We start from the raw sequence: 20,529 nt of genomic DNA, 5'->3' as shown, positions 1-20,529 counted from the left end.
AGGGGACTGCTCCAGTTCTTACACAATTTCCCTGGATTTCTTCAAATAAATACAATTAGCAAAGATAATGAGCCCTGAAAAATTCTATTTCAGTATTGATTATTTTAACAATTCATATACACAGCTGGAGCATCAGTACAGCAAATATTTATACAGCAATTTTGCAGTATAATTTAATCTTTTAACATGCTTAACAACAGTACGTATGTTGAGATACAGTCAATTTACTCAACACAGTAGGACTGATGCCTGCCATTTTTGTTTTTTCTTGAGGTACAGTAATATAAAGTGTAACAGTAATAGTCATATAGTAATAGACATATAGTAATAGACACTGTGTGAGCACAGCTGCAGAAGAGCCTTGAGCAACAACACAGAAGTATGAAGTAGCTTTGCTTGTAAGAAAGATACACACTGAAATGTGAACATGAGGACAATTAATCAGTGGAGCAGAGCACTCTGCTCAGATGAATCAGCCCTGCTGCCATGCGGGCCATGAGAGTCCAGATGCTCTGCTGGGCTACTGCTGCTTTACTGCTCCTGCTCCCTGTGAGACCATGCTCTCAGCACTGCAGAATGCCACTGACATACACCTTTAATTTATCAGTAAAGCTGATTAATAAATACAAATGGAAGCCAATTCATTTATTTTTAGGATAAACAACAAAACCTCCATGTTTGTAAGCATTTCTCTGCAGAGCCTTTACAAGAAACATTTTCACCACAGATGAAGAAAAAGCCTGACATGTTCTGCACTCCAGGTCCCTGGTGGTGGGGTAGCCAGGCATCTAACATGAGCCTCTCCTCTTACCAGCAGTAACTGATCCACATTTCTCAGCCAAGATCCTACCACACACAGGCAGCTTGGGAACAAGAGGAGCAGACAGGGACTGTACAAAATTGGCTTACAATACATACTGACATGTTTCTTTTTGTTCTATGGAACAGCATTTAAAATGCTGTTTCATAGTTACTGCATCAACATCATCTTTCTATTTTGACCTTTCAAAGCATTGATTTTGTGCATCTTACTTCAAGAAAGAAAACCCAAGTACAAGTTGTTATGAATGCCAATACACTTCTAAAGCAGCTAGTCAGCATCATTACCAGATGTTTGAGCTCCAAGTACTTACAACAGCTCTGTAACCCCATGGGCAATCTGTGAGCAAGGGAAAGAAAACAGGCTTCTCCCCACCAAACACAGCAGTGTTAGCACCACCGGCACAAGGATGCAGACAGTGTGTTGCACCTGCCTGAGATGTGCAAAGTGCAGCAGAGACTGATGCTCTCAGATGCTTGGTCTGTATAAGGTTACGAACTGTACTTCTTTCCTTATTATTGATGTGACTGGGAGCACGCTCTAATCATGGTTTGAAATTGTTTCAATGTTTCAAGCCTCTGTGAATCCAGTTTCTTACTGCTTGGTCATATTTAACTGTTTGGGCTGTAATTTAACTTCATGAAGTTAAAGAGGAAGCAGTTTAAGTGATGAGAATCATATAGTGACTTGAATTTGGAAGAAGGATTTCATTATCTGAGCAAAGACTTGGGGAAAGGAAATACTGTGACTGTTGTGAATTTGGAAAGCAATCAGCACAGAAGAGTGAGATGTGATCAGGGGGTGTTAGGAAGCGAGGCTGTGAAAGGAGGGGAAGAGAATTAATGATTCCACTGGCTCAAGTGGCAGAGTCAGGCCAGGCTCCAACCCTGATGCTGTAGGAGGACATCATGCAGTATGATGCCGCACAGTGGGATTTCCTGCCTCTGTCCACACACCGAACCAATCTGGTTTCAGAATGAATCAAGACTGGGAGAAGCTGAAATCTCCAGGGCACTTGCTGATACAGATTCAGTAGTTAGGAAGCCTAATGATTATTCAGTTCAATTCTTACTTATCAGTTTTCCTTTTATTCTTTGCCTTTGCCAAGGCATCTGATTCAAATGAAGAAAACAATTTTTCACTTGACTCTTGAATATGCACTCTCCTTGTTTTGGGGGTTGGCTTGAAAATCTGGGGTTTGATCTACAGAAATGCTGAACGCATTAGTTGAAAGGATAGAGTTTTGAATGTAAGACTGAGTATCTGAGTTGACACATTCATTCTGCCTAGATAAGTAAATGAAGAAAAAGACCTAAAGACAAAGTTCACTCAGAAGAAGTGTAATGTTTACATAAACATCAGCTGCTCAAATCTACTACTGCTGGGTGCTCAAAGAAGCACAGCTTATGTAATCGCCCACAACAGCATCCTGCAAATCCCTTATCTTTACCTTATACAGCAAAAACTGTTTGACATGGGATCAAGTCTTTCTAAAGACACATCATTGTGATGGATACTGCAGTTTCTAATGCCAATAGAAACTACACCACAGCTTTATGAAGAATTTTTGGAATTTTTCGTCTCTAACAAAATGCTAATTTATGTTTCTACAATGCCTGAACAATTTTATTTTCTTTACTAGAGAGTCTAGTAAGAAAAATATTCCTTACTCACTTTAAAAGTTGGTTTCAATTCCAAGAGTATCAACATAGCAATGCAAGAATGTGGAAATAAACAACATATTAACAAAAAGAAAACAGACTTTTTTATTTCTCAATATAAGAAAATGTAATTTTCTTATTAAAAATCTCCTCTCTCAATAAGCAAGACAAAGCTTTCACTAATAATATTAACAGTAGGTCTGGGCTTATTATATCGGGGAAAAAACCCTCAAGTTCAAGATTTAATATCTCACTTTTTAAAATGTATTTTGGAAAAAAAAACCCAACATAAAAAGCCAAATTTGTCTGTGAGTTTCAGCAAGGTAGAAAACAATACTAATTTTGCAAAAAATATTTGTCATTGTTGTAAATAGAGTGGTGAAATCAAGTGTACTTTAGCTACTTTTTAAAAAGCTGTAGTTTTAGTTGAGTAATAGGCTTTTAAAATACTACCCATGATCAATTATAGACTCAAGGGATTTTTCCTTGATTTTATCTTGCCAAGCACATCATAATATATAATAATGAGTATTCCGTTTTCTTTCCTGTGGTGGAGCAAGGTTTTTCCCACTTCCACCAGTTCCATAGGCATGTACATAGGAACAGAAGTATCCTGTGTCTCCCCACCACAGCCAGGAGTGAATGGCAGGCATCCCAGGTGCTCAGGCTGACGTCTCCATGAAGGATTAAACTCTTGCCTTCCAAGAAACATGAAGATGTCACAAACCCACAAACAGATACTCCTCTGCTGGATGTTACTCCAGGTAGCTTTATCAACCACAAACAGAGATAACCACCTGCAATAACTCTTTGAGCATTATTTGAACAGTTTGGCTCTCACAAACGTCAGCCATTTTAACTGATCTTTGGTTCTGGTATCAGGAAAGGCACAGCTTTCAACGTTGCATAACGAGAATTAAATATGTAAATACAAACTTATCACTGGAGATGTTTTTCTAAAGCAATATCGGTTTTGTTTGCATAGCCATTATGTCGAGTGCATATGGAATAACTTGCTAAACAGGCCAAAAAGCACAGCCTGTGCTGTGGGTCTGTGTTTACTCACTCACTGTGCTCCTTATGCAGAAACCCAAATTCACAAGCTATGCTAATGCTGAACATACACGGGCCCACCTAACCATGTGTGTCCATAAAGGAACAGCAGCAGTTTCTGTATAAACAGGATCTTACAGTTACTTGAAGTCCAATTTCAAGAATTAAACAGGAATGGTAGTAAGTATCATTACAAGATGTGTGGAATGAGACCACGCCACCAAGCAGACAGTGAACACAGAGGGAACACAAGTGACAGCATTAGCAATTGCAGTATGAGACAGCTACCAATTGAGTTTGTACTCTGGTTGGTTTTTTTTTCTTTGATGAAGGGTCTCCCAGATCACTGGTAGTATTTGTAATGTCACAAACTCAGTTTGTCTTTCCCATTCTTCTCTAAGCCCAACAACTATTAGCAATTCAGTAGGTTGACAGAATCTAAACATCAGACAGTATTTCAGAGTGTAGTCGTTTTTTTTTGGATTGAACAAATTTATCCCCTTCCAGCGTTTAGCAAGTGTGTTCAGTGGAGGGAAATATAGAAGATTTCATTAGAAATTATTTAGAAAATTAAGCAGTCAATAGCAGAAACAGAACGTAAACTAATTCCCTGGTTTCTCTTGGACTCCTAGATTCCAAGCTCTCCCCAGCCTTAGCACATGGGAGAAAATAGCATTAGAGGAGGAAGCAGTCGCTCCGACAGCCAGGCAGCAGGGGACTGTCACACGTTTATGACCAGTTTATGACCAGGAAATGCCCTTCAGAGCTGCGCCGGCCCGGGCTGCCTGCGCGCCTGTTCTGGGCGCTGTGTGTGCCTCAGTGCCCTACAGAGAGGCGGGAGCCATGGAGGCCTGGCACTGCTCTCCTGTCTGTTTTCAGCCCGCGGGCTCGCCTGCTCAGCCGGACGTGCCCGAGCACACCGGCTCCATTTTGAGGAGCTGCTGCTGCGGCTGCAGCGCTCCGATTCCCGCCGGGGCAGCGCCCGGGGCCGCGGGGCCGGTTAAACCCCCGCCGCACGGAGGGGCCGCTGCGGCCCGCGCACGAACGGGCACGGGGCCCACAGGGGCGGGTCGCGGAAGGCGCTGGGGCACAACCGGGCTGCCCCGGGGGCTCTGCTATGGCCCCGACCCGGGGCCCGCCCCGGCCGCCCCTCAGCCCCGCCCGTCGCGGCCGTGACGGCAGCGCCGCGCGCCGGGCGGCGGGAGTTGGCGCGAAGGCGGGAGCATGGAGCCGGGAGCGTCCCGCTAGGCAGGGGGAGCGTCCCGCCGGGCACAGGCACCGCGCCGCCGCCGCCATGGTGAGGGCCCCCCGCCGGGCCGGGGATGAGCGGGGCGGGGGGCGGCGTGCAGGGTCCCGCGGGGCCGGGGGCGGCCGCGGGGCCGTCGGGGCCCGGCGCGGCTGAGCGAGCCCCCGGGCGGCCCCGGGCGCGCAGCCCCGTGCGGAGAGGCCGCCCCGCCGAGCTCCCGCCCCAGCGGCCGAGGCTGCCACGCGTGCCAGGAACGCGAACCCGTGCCCAGGGAAATGCCCTTGCCCGGAGGGGGATGTGGCTGAGCCTGTCCAGTTTCCCTTTCCCCGAAAGCGGGTGGGGTGCAGGGCGCGGAGCGTGCGCTCGTCCGGGGAAGGAATGCGGATGAGCGAACCTGCTGTAAGGGCGGTGTGCCGGAGTGTTACCTCTTCCTTAATTCCAGCAGGAGCACACGCCAGGCGTTGCTGATGGCGAGCTGGAGGGTGCGCAGTATTTCCAGAAAAGCAATTCGATGGGGGAAAAAAGAGCTTGAAAGTCTGGAAGTAAACAAGTGTTCATCGATAACGATGCAACCATCAGTAGGATGTAAAGAGATTTTAAGCATAAACATATAGGTGTTCCTGTGCTTTCCAAAGTGCTGCTCACCTATGCAGTCACCATAAGATGATATCCCTTTTCATTTCTGGCTCAAATAAGTTTGCTTTTATTCTGATGGAGTCTCTGTGCACATCTTTTGCTGGCTTAACTACAGATGTCATTTTGCAAGTTAAGGTGCAACTCTAGTTCTGGATTCTCCAAAGAATTTAAGCTTGTTTATAGCTTACACCTGGTGCTCTGCAATGGTGGGTGGTACAGTTTGAGTCTTCTGCTGTACTGACAGAGGTCTGCCAGCAGTAAGACTCCTGGCACTATTAAACTATGATATTTTCATGGTTTGTTTTGGCTTGCTGATGACTTCAAATATATGTAAGAGATTTGCTTCTCCCATGTCCCTGCTATCACCTTTTTAGAAAACTGGTCTTCTTGAAAGGCTTGCTTCCTCCTTTCCCACCTTCCCAGGACAAAGGCATTCTCCCTCTGTGTGATCTTCTGAACGTCACATATCTCACAGTGTCTGGGCCTGTCCTAGAAGGGGCAAAGACAGCCGTCATTTTTGGGAGTATAAAAGTTGCCTTATCCCGTTCCCTTTTCAGTGCTGAAGTGGCTGCTCAGCCATCTCTGCTGCAGCTGTGGAAATGGAGGCAGGAGCACGGTGATGTTGGTAATGGTGCAGCCTGCTCTGCTTGTGCAGTGACAGCACGAGCATATTGGAAGTCAGTGTCACACCTTTGCAAACTTTCCTCCTGTAGTGCCAGGTGTAAGTAGCCCCTGTTAGCTTGATTCTGCAGCATATTCTCAGCTGTGCTGAACTGATGTGTGCAGAGTTACACAACAAACTGATTTGTATTAGAAGGGATTTATTTTTTCACCCAGATTAGTGGCCATGACCCAGTTCCCAAGCATCCAGCTACAGCAGTACACCCGAGGGATGAATGCCCAGGGGGCAGGGTTTTCTTGAGTTTCCCCTTCTGAGGGGGACACTCCTGGCTGGAGCTGGAGCATCACTTACAACTGTGATATTGCTTGTAAAACTGCTGCTGTTACCACACTCAGTAACTGTTCATTAAGTGTAGTTACCCAAGCAGGTGTTACTGGTTTCACTGAGGTGATAGTATAAATCTTTTTATACTTATAAATTTAGTTAGTGCAGTTGTTCTGGAAGCACCAAGTGTCATAGCTGATATGTGAGCAAAACTTGCACTGAAATAGGCAGACTGGAAAGAAATATGATTGTTTTGATGGAAGACCCTCATTGAGACACAGTACGTGAAGTAAGGTGCATTACTTTCTACTGCAGTCATTGAGCTAGGTTGGTGAAGTTCAGTTTTCTGTTTTGTATTTTGAGGTGCAGACTGGATTATATGATGTTACGTTGGAAAATATTCTGCTTTACTAAACTCTAGGCTTGTAAAAGCACCCCTGGAGTTCCCAGTGTTTGTCCTACCTAACAAGTGGGTTTCAGTTTCTGTTTGTGTTGCTCTCCCCAGTAAGAGACAGATACAAATCTTCCGAGAGTGAACTTGCAGCCTGGCATGATTAATTACTGTGGTGTTCTGTTACAGTGTAAGATGGAGGATTTGAAGCAGTAGTCAGAACAGGCAAGGACTGGGTGGCACAGCCATACAGCTCTAAGATAGCTGAGCAGCCTTTTAGGCCTTTCAGATGCCAGGCATAACTCACCCCCTAACTGGGTGAGAGTAATCAGAATTCTTAGTTACAACTCCTGCCTAGGTGGAACTGCTCACAGTTCTTCCTTGCTGGTGCTGTGTTGAAGCAGCCCTGGGGAGCCACACCTACATTTTGGCCTGTTTTAATTTTAGCCTTTTGGGCAAGGGAACAGCCATGTTGGTGAGTATCTCCAGGATACACAGGACACATTGCTGTGGGTTTTGGGGGCATGTCCTGGGAGGAAACTTGACAGTTGCAGCCTTTCCTCATTGCAACAAGCATAGGTAAAAGCTGAACATACAGATTTTCCAGCTGGTGGTCCTATGTATGTATGGATGGCATAATATACCAATAGGAAGGTCAATCAGAGTATGTTAAATAGATAAGCCCAGGAGGGAGGAAAGTGGTCCCATCTAAGATCTAAGCTGGAATGATAGATACTTAATGTGGCTTGATTTTTGCAATTAGTTATGCAGAGAATTAATAATTTATCTGGTATGCCTTTATAAAAAGCATGAAAAATCTGTTTCATGATTCCTGGGTAAAAGCTTCACTGAAAGGCAACTTTGTTGTTGCCCTGAGGCAAACTTTTCTCCCAAGCAGTTCTCTATTCACTGTGTTATGTCAGCAAGGGTACCTTTTCCTCTGAGGAGCAGGATAGCTGAAGAAGATTGGTGAATTTATAGCAGAATATTGAAGAAGGCTGTGCATAGATGTCAATCTTCCTTTGTAGCTTAGGGCTGTGTGTTTTAAGTTTGCATTTCATAAAACTTGTATAAATCTTAAAAAATTCTAACATTATTGCCTATTCTCAAAACACCAAAAGGTTCTGCAAAGCTTCTGCCAAAATTATCTACACTTTAAAACTGATTCCAGAACTGGAATCCAAACTCAAGATCACGTTAGCGGAAAAACACTGATTAGTAAATCTTGCTAAAAAGCCTTTGGAGAAGCCTACTGAATAACTTTAGAAATAAAGCAGACATGTGGTTTTAAGCTGGGCTAGCCAATGTAATACATATTCCCTGCTATCACTTATAAAGTGTTCAACTTTGATGACTGTAATTTTGGGATATATCCATGTTCCCTCTCGTAACAACTTCCAGGTAGCGCAGAGGTTGGCAGAACAAGGTAGATTTGCAGAGCACCTCACTTAGTTAACAGTTTTTAGTGAAAACAGTAGAATGAACGAACTGTTGATCTAAAATTCTCAAATATTTAAAACTTTAACAACTATTTAAAAAAAAAAGAGAACTTTAAAGTCACTTTATTTTGCAGTGTTGTATTAAGTATTTAAATTCTTTTACTACATAAAAGATCTAATGATACTTGTTTTTCTCTTGCCTATGTTACCTTAAGCCTAAAAGGAAGTTAGTAATGATGAGTACAATTGAGTAATTAAGTCCAAATATCTGCTTGGTGACTTTTTAAATAGATGCTCTCTTCAGACCTATTAGCTATAGGTATTGACTGTCAAAATTTCTGAGTTTCTATAGTACTGCATTTACATTGTAGGAATATATGTAAAATAGTAGAGTCTTGAAAATCTGTGCTTCAAGGCATGAAGTCCATGGATAGAAAAGGTTGAAGTTGAGGAGGAATGATTTTCAATCTACCATTTGTTGAATCCGTATTAATATATGCAGTTAAAACACAAAGAGCCTAAATTTTTACAGGAAACAACATTTCCAATTCTAGAAAATTGTTTTAAATGCACTGAATGAATCTATACATGTCCCATCTGCTGTTTATGCTCTCAAATTATGTGTTCATTGATTTTAAGCCCTAAATCCAAACTGACAGGAGTTGACTTCTGGTAAAAGAGCCTCAAGGACCCCTTATTATCAATCAGACTTGATGCCAGTACTTTACTTGTGGTTCCCTGTAATGGTGAGGAAGTGCCAGCTGAGCTCCATGGTGAGGAGTAGCTCCCAGCTGTGTCCAGGGGAGTCCTGAGCCGCAGCCTTTACCTGCTGGCTGTGATTTAGGCCACAGGAGGTGCTGCTTTGCTCTAAAATGGCTGCTAACCCTGGAGGTGGTGATACCAGCCAGGTACCTCTTTCCTCAAGTTTTTTTAATAAAACTGGATTTGTTATGGCTGTATTGTGGTCAGGTACTACAGTAAGGTAACAAAATAGATTTTGGTGTTATTTTTCTTTATTTAAATTTTGTAAGTTTCTTGCTGGCTAGTTTTTTAGTGAGGTGTAAGTTACTGTCTTAAAATTTTATGAGAAGGTGGAGAATGCAGTATGTGCCATTATTTCACTGTTTCAAGCTCCTGGTCCTTTCTTTCCACATGGGACACTACTTCAGAGCTGTGTTAATAATTTTAACTATAGAAATAGTTTCATTGAGGTTTGTGATAATCAGAAAAAATAATGTACTTATACATCTGTCTTAAGTCATTGTATTTTATTGCTGCTGGAAGTTTGTCTTGCAGTATATAGTGGTGAAGATACCAACTAAGAAAGAAATAAATTTTTTTCATGATTCAAAGATTAGAGTCAGGGGGTGTGGATGTTTGAGTAGCTACTTTTAACTATCTGGGCTTTATTTTCTGAACTGTAAACAAAATTTCAAAATCAATAAATGTAATGGAGCTGTTGAGAAGGTAACCTTCAGTACACTGCTACTTTGTAGTGTGAAGAGCTGTCTGTATTTAAAAGTTTATAAATCTCTTTTCCCTTTTACTAGGATATCCGGAAATTCTTTGGTGTTATACCTCCTGGAAAGCGACAAGGGTGTGAGACTGTGAAAAAGAGTGAAAAAATTAGAAATGGTGAAGGACCCTCAAGTGGGAAGAAAAGGGAAAAGGAGACTAAGGTTAGTTTTGCTTTTCATATTTGTGAAGTGCTTGGTTTCACTGATGCTGGATTATTTGTGTATGTAGCATTTTGTAAAGTCATGGTTCTTCTCATATACTAAAATAACAGACTATATGTTAATTGTTTTTATAGACATGGGAGGAAACTGCCACTTAAAATTAACTTCTAGCAGTAAAACTTTGTAGGTGGTGAAGAAAATTGCTAATTTAGAAAATTTGGTTTGTAGGACAAAGGTAGGTAGAAGTCGTTATGGTTAAGTGCTCATGTAAGAACAGTCTGATATATTTGAAGTTATTCTGCCTATTGGCCACAGTTCTCTAAGTAGGTTTGCTAATGTAGTTTTTAGTCTAATGAACCCAAGGTTTGTGCCCAGTAGATGTAGACATATCATAAATGTGTCATGCTTACAAATGAGGTAAAAGTCTGTTGTGTGGTGCCTGCTGACCAGTTTTTGTAACACCTGTGCAGGAAACATGAACAGTATCTTTGTCGGGATCACTTCTCTAAACCTGCTGCAAAAGTCAGATTCTTTAAAATGGCAGATTAAAACTAGATTGGGTTCTGGTTTCAGACTACTTTCTATGTTAATCTTCTGAGCTGTATAAAAAAGAAAGCAATGGCTAAAGCTAGTTTAAAAATCACTTAAAGAGTGGAAGAATTTCTAATGGGCTGGATTGTGTAACGTGAAACACAACAGTTTAGTAGCGAGATGCTACTTAAATAAGTGCTCTGACTATGTAATTTCAATGTGAAAATTCTTCCTTACTTTCTCCGTGCTGTATCTTTTCCCCTCCAAAGCAGGAGTTAGCACAAGACTGTTTTTAAGTGTGATATTGGAAAACAAATAATTTCTGTTAAAATTTGTTTGAAACTCATAAATTTGAATGTGTGACTAAGAGCTGAGAGGATCTGTTTAATGGGTGAACTAATGGACTGCTACTCTTAGGTGGATAATTCATCCAGTGAAGATGATTCCAAACAGAAGCGGACAAAAAAGAAGAGAAGAATAATCTATGATTCAGGTAGTGTTCACCGTTGTTTCTGCATATTCCTTTGTATTTCTTGCATCAGCATGCAAGGTTGATTAGGTAAATTGTACATCTGAAAGTTTTTGTGGGTTGAGTTTTATAAACAGCTCCTGTTCAGCAGTGAGGAATAGTAGGAGTACAAAATTAATATATTGCTGCTACCTCTGAAGTACTGATATTGTTTGGAGATTTGGCAAGTTCTAATCCTTTAGAACTTCTGTCCTAGTAGTAGGACAGAAAAAGAGAAACAGTACTCTAAGCTCTTCAAGAGGGAAAACTGGTTTTTTGTTGGGGGTTTTTGGTGGTGTTGTTGATGGTGGTTTTGTTTGTTTTGTTTTATACAGGGTGCCAGTACGCAAGTCAATTGACTATAATCACTCTGTTTTTAGATATAATTACAATATATTTGTGTTTATCGTGGAAAGAGAGAGACTCTGAAGGTTAGCCCTCTCTAACACTTGTTAGTTGTCTCTGCTTCTTCAGTTTCTCCTCTTTATTCATGTAGATGCTGGGATCCATAATCCACAGTAGTATAAATCTGTCATCTCCACAGCTTTAGGGATATGCAGAATGGTTGGTGATGTGAGTGGCAATTCACCAGTGTTCTCCTGAAAAATCAGAGTACCACCTCTGTAGTTTTTTGGTTTTTGCTTGTTGTTAGTTTTTGGAATAGGTTTCCATCTACTGGAACACATCAGCATAATAGTATATTTTTTGTGGGTTTTATGTTGTTTTTTTTTTTTTTAATTTTTTGTTTTGTTTCATTTTGGGTGTTTGGTTTTTTTTTGAAGTAAATTGCTGTAGTGTTTTTGAAGGTTGCATTCATTTTCAGAAAGATTGCTGTACAGATATAGCAGTTACTGAAATAAATAACAAAATATTTATTGTTATGTAAACAAAAAAACACTGTCAAGATTGAGTTCTGACCAAATTTTCATTTAGTCATTTATATGGTGGATGAAAAAGGAAGCTGTGCTCTGACCTTCCTACCATATGGTAGGAATATGGAGTCTTTCTCTCACTCGGCTGAATATATGTGAACACATGTTGACTGTTACGTGATCTAATACTTAAAGCCTGTGTGTATGTGGAGGAAATCTACATTTATGTTGTGGTCAAAACACAGATTCAGAAGAGGAGGTGCAGTCAGTGAAAAAATCCAAGAAGTCACCCGAGAAAAAAGCAGCTGCTTCAAAATCTGGTAAAGTTCTAAAGCGGGATCCTGTTGTTTATATTTCAGAGACAGGTAATGGAAGAAATATATCATTATATGTGTAGTGGAGTGGGTTATGTTATAGTGGGGTGGATTGTTTGATAGACTCAAATGTGACCATAAAACCTAATATTGGGGAGGACAAATTACATTCTCCTCAAACAAGCTAACCAAAAACACTTCAGAAGTTTAGCCTCAAGTACTGTAAAGTCAGGAGCAGGGTGAAAAGTGAGGTGATGGTGAGTAGTGGCTTAGGTTGATTTAAATAGGCATATGGTTTAATGAGGTAATGCTTCCTTGCTTAAGAGAATTCAGTAGATGTAGGGGAGGAAGTTAAGGAATTACCTTTAATATAGTTTAGCTGCTCACTAGCATACTTTGAAATGTATGGCTGGCTGCAGGGATTTTTATTTTACCAGGTATATAACCTTCCATGTCTAATCTCTGTGTGATGTGCTGGTCACTAAAAAGTTCTTTTACCTCTCAATACAAACATTTATTTTGTCAGTTGCTGCAGTGGTTGCCTGTACTTCTGCACCCACTCTGAGATGGGCTGAAGCTGTACCTTCTGTCTTCTGCCTTCTGTATTTGTCTCTGAGTAGAGTTCTTTACTAGCCACAGTACTTCCTGAAGAAATTGTGATTGAATTAACAGACTTGAATCCAAGCCTGTTTTATTAAAACATGGTTTTTAAATAATAGAATTTCAGTAGGGCTTCTGTAATCCCTCTTTGAGTTATATTATGCTTATTTTGGAAGAGTGGACACTTTCCTTAGGTGTTGTAGTATTTTTTTTGTAAGTTTATTGCTGAGCATAAACATTGCCTCCCTATAAAAATGCAATGCATTTTTAAAACAAAAAGGGATTGTTTGCTGCAGTATTGCATTAGAAGCGTGGCTCAGCTGTTTTTTTCCATACTTTTCTTTCCCCTTGGGGTCTTTTATGTCTCTAAGATAGATACATGGTGCTTGTTTTGCTTGTCCTTGGTAGTTGACCTGGCATACTGCTGTACCACATCAGGTATTCAAATGAACTCAATTTTCCAAAATAACGTGAACGTTTTATTTGTCTTATTTATCCTTTTGCTCAAAGCTTTGTTTCCTTTGACAGTTTTTCCCACCATTCTTTCCTAATTAAAAGGATCTTTAAAAGCATTTATCCCAGAGTAGGTAAATGATCAAATTTCTGGGGAATAAACAGCATATATTTAGGTTTATTATGCAATTCCAAGTGGTGTAATCAGATTTTTCTGCATAGGGATACCATGGGAACACTAGTCAAGGTTATTAGTTATTATCTCTGAAAACCATGGGCTCAAGGTTACTCTTATCAAAAGAGTCTTAAGTACACACAGGTTTGATTTAACAGTGTATTCTAAAACAATGCCTTTATAACCTTGAGACATAATGCTTGAATTTTGTTTACTTATAATTTCTATAAATTGTTTCTTCAGCTTGATAGAACTGCCAAGCTGAGTGCATTGAAGTGGTATTGATACAGCAGCTGGCTTGAGATAAATGTGTTTTACAAGAATAGGAATGTAGACATATAGATAGAAAAGGTCCTAACAAAATTTGTAGACATTTGTCCTTTTTTTTAGTGTTATGGAACTGAAAACTTAAATCAAGACTATGCTGCTTGGACTCAAAAGTCAGAATCTCTTTCTCAAGGGCTCTGTCCATGGCAGTGTTTGAAAGAGCCTTTTGGCATCAAGAAGGCAGTAAAAGTTTGGTAGTTAATTGCCTCAACCTGTTTTTCAATTTAATTTGAAAATTTCTTCCTCTTGTTGCTGGAATTTCTTTTCAGCTGATCTATATATCTGTGTGGTACCCAGCTTTCTCCAGAAGTGTTTGGGGAAATGAACCTTTTGGTTTGTATAAAAGTAGACTGATCTGGGTTATTGCATTGCTTTGTTTCTTATTGGCTTGTGAACAAGTTAATTTTTTTAAAAGGCAAAAGAACAAAGCAAGAATAGTTGCTCTTTGTTTTTATTGATACATTTAATCTAAATAAATATTTAGTTTAATGATGGTCAAAAATAAAACTAAGTTATTCTGCACAGTAACAAGGGGGAAAAAAAGACTTTTTTATTGGTAGTACAGTCCTAAGGAATTGGGAAAAATCCAAATGTTCATTGTACTTTTTAAAATAGTACTTGCACTGTTTAAAGAAGTATGGAACCTTGAGCTTTGTAGATGACCTGTTAGTGTGGTTTGTTGTACCTCATCTGGTTTCATCATAGGTGGTTATTCAGCAAGAATTTTGTCCTCGCTTGAAGTGAATACTTTGCTTTCATAGACATTGTAGAGGTAATCATGTCAGTGTAGCAATTGCCTTGATTGCTTGAGTATTTTTAAAAATAGTAAAGCATTATAGTAGTGGTAGGCAGAATTATTTATAAAGGTAGAAAAACTGACATGGTAGGAACTGAGGAGGTCGGCAGGTTAGTGGAAAATAGTTTCTTTAGAGCTTCGAAGACAGGATAAAAAGAATAGCTTGTGAAGGTCCTTGATAATACAGACTCTTTTAATGTAGAGAATATTGGGGATAGGGAAACAAACAACAAAACAAACACAAACAACCTCACACAAAAAATTAATTAAGTGCTAATACTGGTGGGCAAAAAAATAGTTCCTACATTCAAGCACAGGTTCAAATGAGGAGCAGGTTGTCAGTGAATAAGCATGTCTTTCACTGAAATATTTCATGGGGAAATAAAATGTCGCTGGCACTTCCTGGGCAATACTTACTTCTGGAAAATGCTATACATGAGTGAAAATGTGAGGAGGAGATAAATAGTACTCTGTGTACCAACTTTGCTCTGAAGTGTTTCATGGAAGGTCAGTTGAGGAGCTGTAGTTGAACCTTAAGGGAGTTTTGATATGCGTTTGAGGAATGAGAGTGGGTTCTGGCAGAAATCCTCTGAAGAAGCAGGGGATGGGTGTTGTAGAGGAGAATGCAAAAGTTACTGAGGAGTGAGCCTGTTTAAAGTTGATTTGGTTAAGTTTGGGAATACCAGCAGTACAACATAAGGGCCATGTAATGTAAATGTGCTCTTGTACTCAAACTCTTAAGAGTGTTGTATGAACATAGTGAGTGTATGATAGTAGTTAACTCCCTGAATAGGAGAGAAGGTGTAAACCAGGTGTGCATGAAATAATATAATCTTATTCTTATAGAAGTGGTCTTTTTTTCTTTCTACAGAAACTAGGATAACAGCAATATTGAGAAATAAGTGTAATTCTGACTAAAAAAAGGATTCATGTATCAGAAGACATTACTTGTCAGCCTGTATTTAAAATGTGGTAGGACATGAAATAAAATTAATTTTAGTTTAGTCTCTGTAGCAGGTCTTCAAGCTGTAGCTGTGTTAGCTCAAGATGTTGCTGTTTTCCTCTGCCTGTTCTATTCTCCATGCTGGAGACCTTCTTTCTCCCTTTCAGATCTCCTTATTGAGCTGCCAGAGTAACTGGTCTTAACTGGTTAATCTCCCGGATTAGTTCAAAATGTAAAAAGAGGATTTATGTTTGGATTTTTTTTCCTACGCTGATTGATTTTGTTTGAAAACAGAGCACAGTGTCCTGAGAGGCTCAGTAAGCTGAGCTGCCTGAGCTGCAGCTGGAAAAAATGAGCACATTTATACTTGACTGGATTACTCAAAGTTACCTTTTTTCCTATTTTGTAATTATTCACACGGCATTACTGAATATTCCTGTTACACAGGTAACTTCAGGCAATTAAGCCAGAGCAGGAAATTTAATTGCATGGTGGATTCAGATCTGCTTCTGTGAACTACTGTTGTAGGAAGGTAACCTGCTCCAGTGAATAGAAGTTTCAGTAATAATAAGCTGGACTGAGTTAGTGGACTGATTCCTTCTAATTGCTTGCTGTGGTTATACACACAGCTGTTTTTATGCCAAGTGCAAGCGTTTCATTTGGAAGGAGTTGTTATAATTGATGGATTTGCAGATCAAGATAATTTACTTTGGTTTAAATATATTCAGCCTTCTTATGTATTTTAGTGGTCCCAAAACTAAGCATACAGACTTGACTAACAATTTTATTTGGTATGTGTTGGACCAAGGATATCAAAGGCTGTGTAGTTTGGCACTCAAGTGTCTAACTCATGGTAGTTAACTGCATTTCAGTGTTGTATCCCTAAACCTTTTTATCTCAAAGTGAAAAATAAAGCAGAGGCAACTTTCTAAGTTTGTAACTGAAAAATCCAAAGGTAAATTTGTTTCAGGGATGTAAAGGTGAAATGATTCATGTAAGCTTTATATTTTTATAACAGCACAGAACCTTGACATGTCAATATAGGCCAAATGCTAACAATTGTGGTTTAAAGTGCATGTTTGTACTACATCTAAAATCAGTTAGGTTTTTGAGAAATGGCCTGAAAAATCTAACATGACTTAATGACATAATATCTAAATTTTTAAATGTAGGTTGCAACTACTAGCTTTTTTAAGTGAGGAGAAAGAAAGAAAAATATAAAGCTAATCACACAGCATCTGTTCTTTGGAAGGAGTTGCAGGGGAGGAGTTGGAATAGACTTGCTGGCTTTCTTGAGAAGTGGTTATCTTAAAGAGTTACTTTAGGCAAAAGATGAGTACAAAACTCAGTCCTGCCAAGTGTTGGGAGTGTTGGCTACTGACCCATGCATAGGTAAAGTAAATAAAGTCAATACTAAGACTGTAGACAAGCTTTATTTTCTGCACCCTCCATTTAGCTTAGACTGCAGTGCCTGTTGCTGGAGATGGTAGGTCCTGTAGGACAGGACCTGTTTAAGTACTTGTGCAGAAGAGGTGTCATTGAAACTGAAAAATGTCCAGAATGTTATAATTTTTTACAAGTAATGTAGATTTAATGAATTTAGGATGTAGTCCTTTAGCTCTATGCAGAAATCCATATGTAGTAGTCTACAAATGTCGTTCAACATAAGTAGAAATTAGTTATGCTCTGTACATGCCCTGCCTATATTTGGAGTTGGTTTTATGACATCATAGTAACAGGCTGTTCCTGCCTCAGATATTTTGTATCCTAAATAGAATAGGAACCAGGGAATTACATTTTCTAGTGAGGAGCAGCTCAACGGTACAGAAATAATAAATTAATAAAATACATTGTTCTGAGGGCCTCTCCTATGCTGCTTGTTGCCATTGTCCCTGCCTGCAGTAGAGTGCTCCCTTTTTAGATTGGCTGAGATCATTCCTGTACCCAAGCCTTTTACAAGGATCTGAATTTATTTTTAAAACAGCTGAGATAATTTTTATCAGGCTCAGTTAGGGAACAACCACAGGTGTTGTTCGGTAATCAGCAGGTGAAGCTCTTTTGAGAAAGGGTGAGGGTAAGAAAGAGGAATAATAAACAGTTACAAGTGACCTGCTGGCATTGGTTTATTAACATAATTGTGCTGCTGCTGTAGCAGTATGTGAAATAAAAGCCAGCTGTGCTTTAACGTCATGGAATAGCTCTTAAACCTGCAGCATGGCAGTTGTTTGTTGCTAGGGAAGTTCGTCCTCCTACATTGCCTGGCATAATAGATCCCCGCTTCATGTGTAGTGTTTGTGTACAAAATAATTAAAAGCAATCTCCTGATCGTCACTGCCTGTGTGTTCCGTTGATCACATGATTAGCTTGCCCTTTGCTGCATGTACTTGATTTCCAGAAGCCTCAGCTGGAATATTTGGTCTTTACTTGTGTTTGTAGTTCTGAGCTGATCCTGGAAAAAATAGTGTATGTTCAGGATATTTTTTCATTTTTATTTCATTTTTCATTCATAGCACACAAAAATTGATCAATGTAAACAGGAAATACTGTTCCTGGAATAGTTGTGTTCTGCTCTAGAAAGGTTTTACAACAGAAAGGTCGTCTAGTTGATGCTGAAATTGATTCCTGTTTCTCAGTGAAGTCTATTCCCCCATGTAAGGCTGTATCGAGGTTTGCCCAGCAATTGCTATAAGAATGCAATTAATCTACAATTTTTGCAAGTTAAAACCCAAATTTTCACTTTTATTTGACACAAATTATTGGCTTGCTGGTATGAATAAGAACACATCTTTTTCCTTTTACAGGTCATGTGTTGAGCACCATTGATCTGATTAGTGCAGCAGCAATAGTATCACTGTCTTGGCATTTCAGAGTTGTAAATCAGGTTGCCTTCATGCTTATAAGGAAACTGGAAATGTGCAGCTGATTAACTTTGCTGTTCACTTCTGTGGCACCTGGTGTATGTTTTGTTTGTTTTGAGGAAAAGTGTTAAGGTTTTGCTAAAAACGTTGGGTTTATCAGTACTTGAACTAAGGGGAGTGCCTGGAGATCAGGTGAATTTGTGATGTGTTTATGGATTTGCTGAACCTGGGATGAAAATGTAGCCTGAGTGTCAGTCCCCTAAAGCCTCTTTTGAAACCCACTTTTAATAGAATCAGGCTCGTTTTGTTTCCTAATGACAACTTCCATGTTCTCATTCTCCTTTTTCTTTATTTTTATTTATCAATGACTGTTCATATGTGAGTTTCTTGTCTGTCTTCAGCCACTGCTTGCAGTCAATAAATGCTTCTAATCCTGTCATTTCCTGGAACAACATAATTAAAGCCAAGTTCTAACTATTGATAATATGTAGTACTGTCTTCCTAAATGACCTGAGTGCATAATTTTTTAAATTAAAATCTAATTGTATTTACTTCTTTCTGCTTAAGAGAAAGCAATATCCTGTTGGGTTTTATTGCTATTTGTGGTTATAAGTGAATAATGAAAAAAGTCAATATTGCACACAGATCCTCTGATAACAATAATAAGTAAAAGTTCTTTTTTAGCATTGAGCAGTCCTTAGTTTAAGAAAAGCTGGGAGCTGGGGGGCAGACTAGGATTTGTGTAATAATAAGACAAATAAATGTAATTACATCTACATCAACTGCTGATTTACAGTAATAGTATATTTTATTCCTGCAAATTTTTTTTTGTTAAACTGAAAAATTTGAAAGAACCAGAAATATTCTCGAAATTGTTTGAGATAAGTAATCTCCTATTCAGACTTGAAACTATTGTAAATTAGGAGTCTACAGCATCCAGTATCCAAATCTCCCTGAATAGTCACAGTTTGTTAAATTGAGCTAAATGGCAGTAGGACATTTACTGCTGCATTGGGAAAATAAATTGTGTGGAGAATAGTAAAGCTTTTAGCATTGTGTAAAACCTGCTGGTGTCAGCTGAGGGCCTGGGATTGAATTTTCTCTTCCATATAATGTGTTGTGAATTGACTTGGCTGAAATGCCACTTTCTCTTGGATAAATTTTTGTCTTTAGGCATTCTCAATTTAACTGCTGAACCAATTTACCCCCTTAGAGATGCATCTTTGTGTTAGTTTTTTCCCTCTCTGAACTTGCTCTCCCAGCAATGGGTGGAATCCTGCTTGGTTCTCATTATAGTCTGCTTAGTAAGTGCTCAGTAGCAGCAAGTTCTGGCTGATGCCTGAAACACTCCAAAATGCTGCCATCTGTTGAGAATGGGTGAAACAAAAAACAATTGTTTCCCTCTATCTTTGCCTAGAATACAACAAAAATAAGAGATGACAGACTAGGGATAGATACAAACAAAAATAAGAGATGACAGATAGGGAAGTGGTAAGAAAACAAATTTTTGTATGAAAAGAAATACGGGAACTTAAATTAGGGGTTGCTGGAAAATGAACATGTTTTTGTGATAAGGCTGTCAATTTAAGTTCTGGTAAAAAGTGGATGTTTAGAACAATCTGTTTATATGTTGAGGTGTCTAAAGCATATCTATTTTAAGAAAAGTAAAACTAGACTTCAGTTAGAGGCATGCAAATAAAACTGCCTCTGTTTCTGTTCCTCTCAAGTCTTTCTGCTGCTTTTATAGACTGTCTAATGTTAATTTTGGGTATTTTCTTTCAGTTTATTTGCTCACTTTGAGTTTGTAGAAGAATTCACAAAGATGATGCTTTTACCATTTGTAGAAGTTTGTCCAGTGATGTTTGTCTTCTGTGCTGTTGTATTAATCTAATCATGTGGCAGTGATCTATGTGGAGTTTTGTATGCCTCAGTGAGAGGGTTTCATTTGTAGAACTGTCAGTAAGACTTCACAACATGACATAAAACTCTTTGAAGTCCTTGGTATTCATTTTTTGTTGATTGATTGACTGAATGAAGAGTTTGGGTTCTGAATTAATGAACAGCCATCAAACTTTCTCTTTTTCATTGCTGGGCAGACCATGTCCTGACTATTAGAGAAGAGTCTGAAAAGGAGAGATTAAAATTTTGCTCAGTGGTCTGTGGGCTAATTCTCAGTAAGACTGTGTATGCCACTTTTCCTCCTCCTTTCAAACTGAAAAATCCATTTTGTCTTGCTGACCTTGTCCGATTTCTGTGTTCTGTGAAATTGTTGCTTTTCTTT

At 39.4% G+C, this 20,529-nt stretch overlaps 1 protein-coding gene across 1 annotated transcript in view; it reads left to right on the top strand.

Annotated features, from left to right (window-relative positions):
- Positions 1–5,035: 5,035 nt before the first annotated feature.
- RFC1 (replication factor C subunit 1) overlaps positions 5,036–20,529 on the top strand; it is a 33,260-nt gene continuing 17,766 nt past the window's right edge. Inside the window, 5 exon segments of the mRNA XM_030947077.1 lie at positions 5,036–5,400; positions 5,402–5,443; positions 9,740–9,871; positions 10,820–10,895; positions 12,028–12,147. Of these exon segments, the coding sequence (XP_030802937.1) occupies positions 5,248–5,400; positions 5,402–5,443; positions 9,740–9,871; positions 10,820–10,895; positions 12,028–12,147 (523 nt within the window). The 5' untranslated portion in view covers positions 5,036–5,247.

This window comes from Camarhynchus parvulus, chromosome 4 (assembly GCF_901933205.1).
Source record: "Camarhynchus parvulus chromosome 4, STF_HiC, whole genome shotgun sequence".
NCBI lineage: Eukaryota > Metazoa > Chordata > Aves > Passeriformes > Thraupidae > Camarhynchus > Camarhynchus parvulus.
Note: the sequence above shows the minus strand (reverse complement) of the source record. Positions and strands in the feature narration are given on the sequence as shown.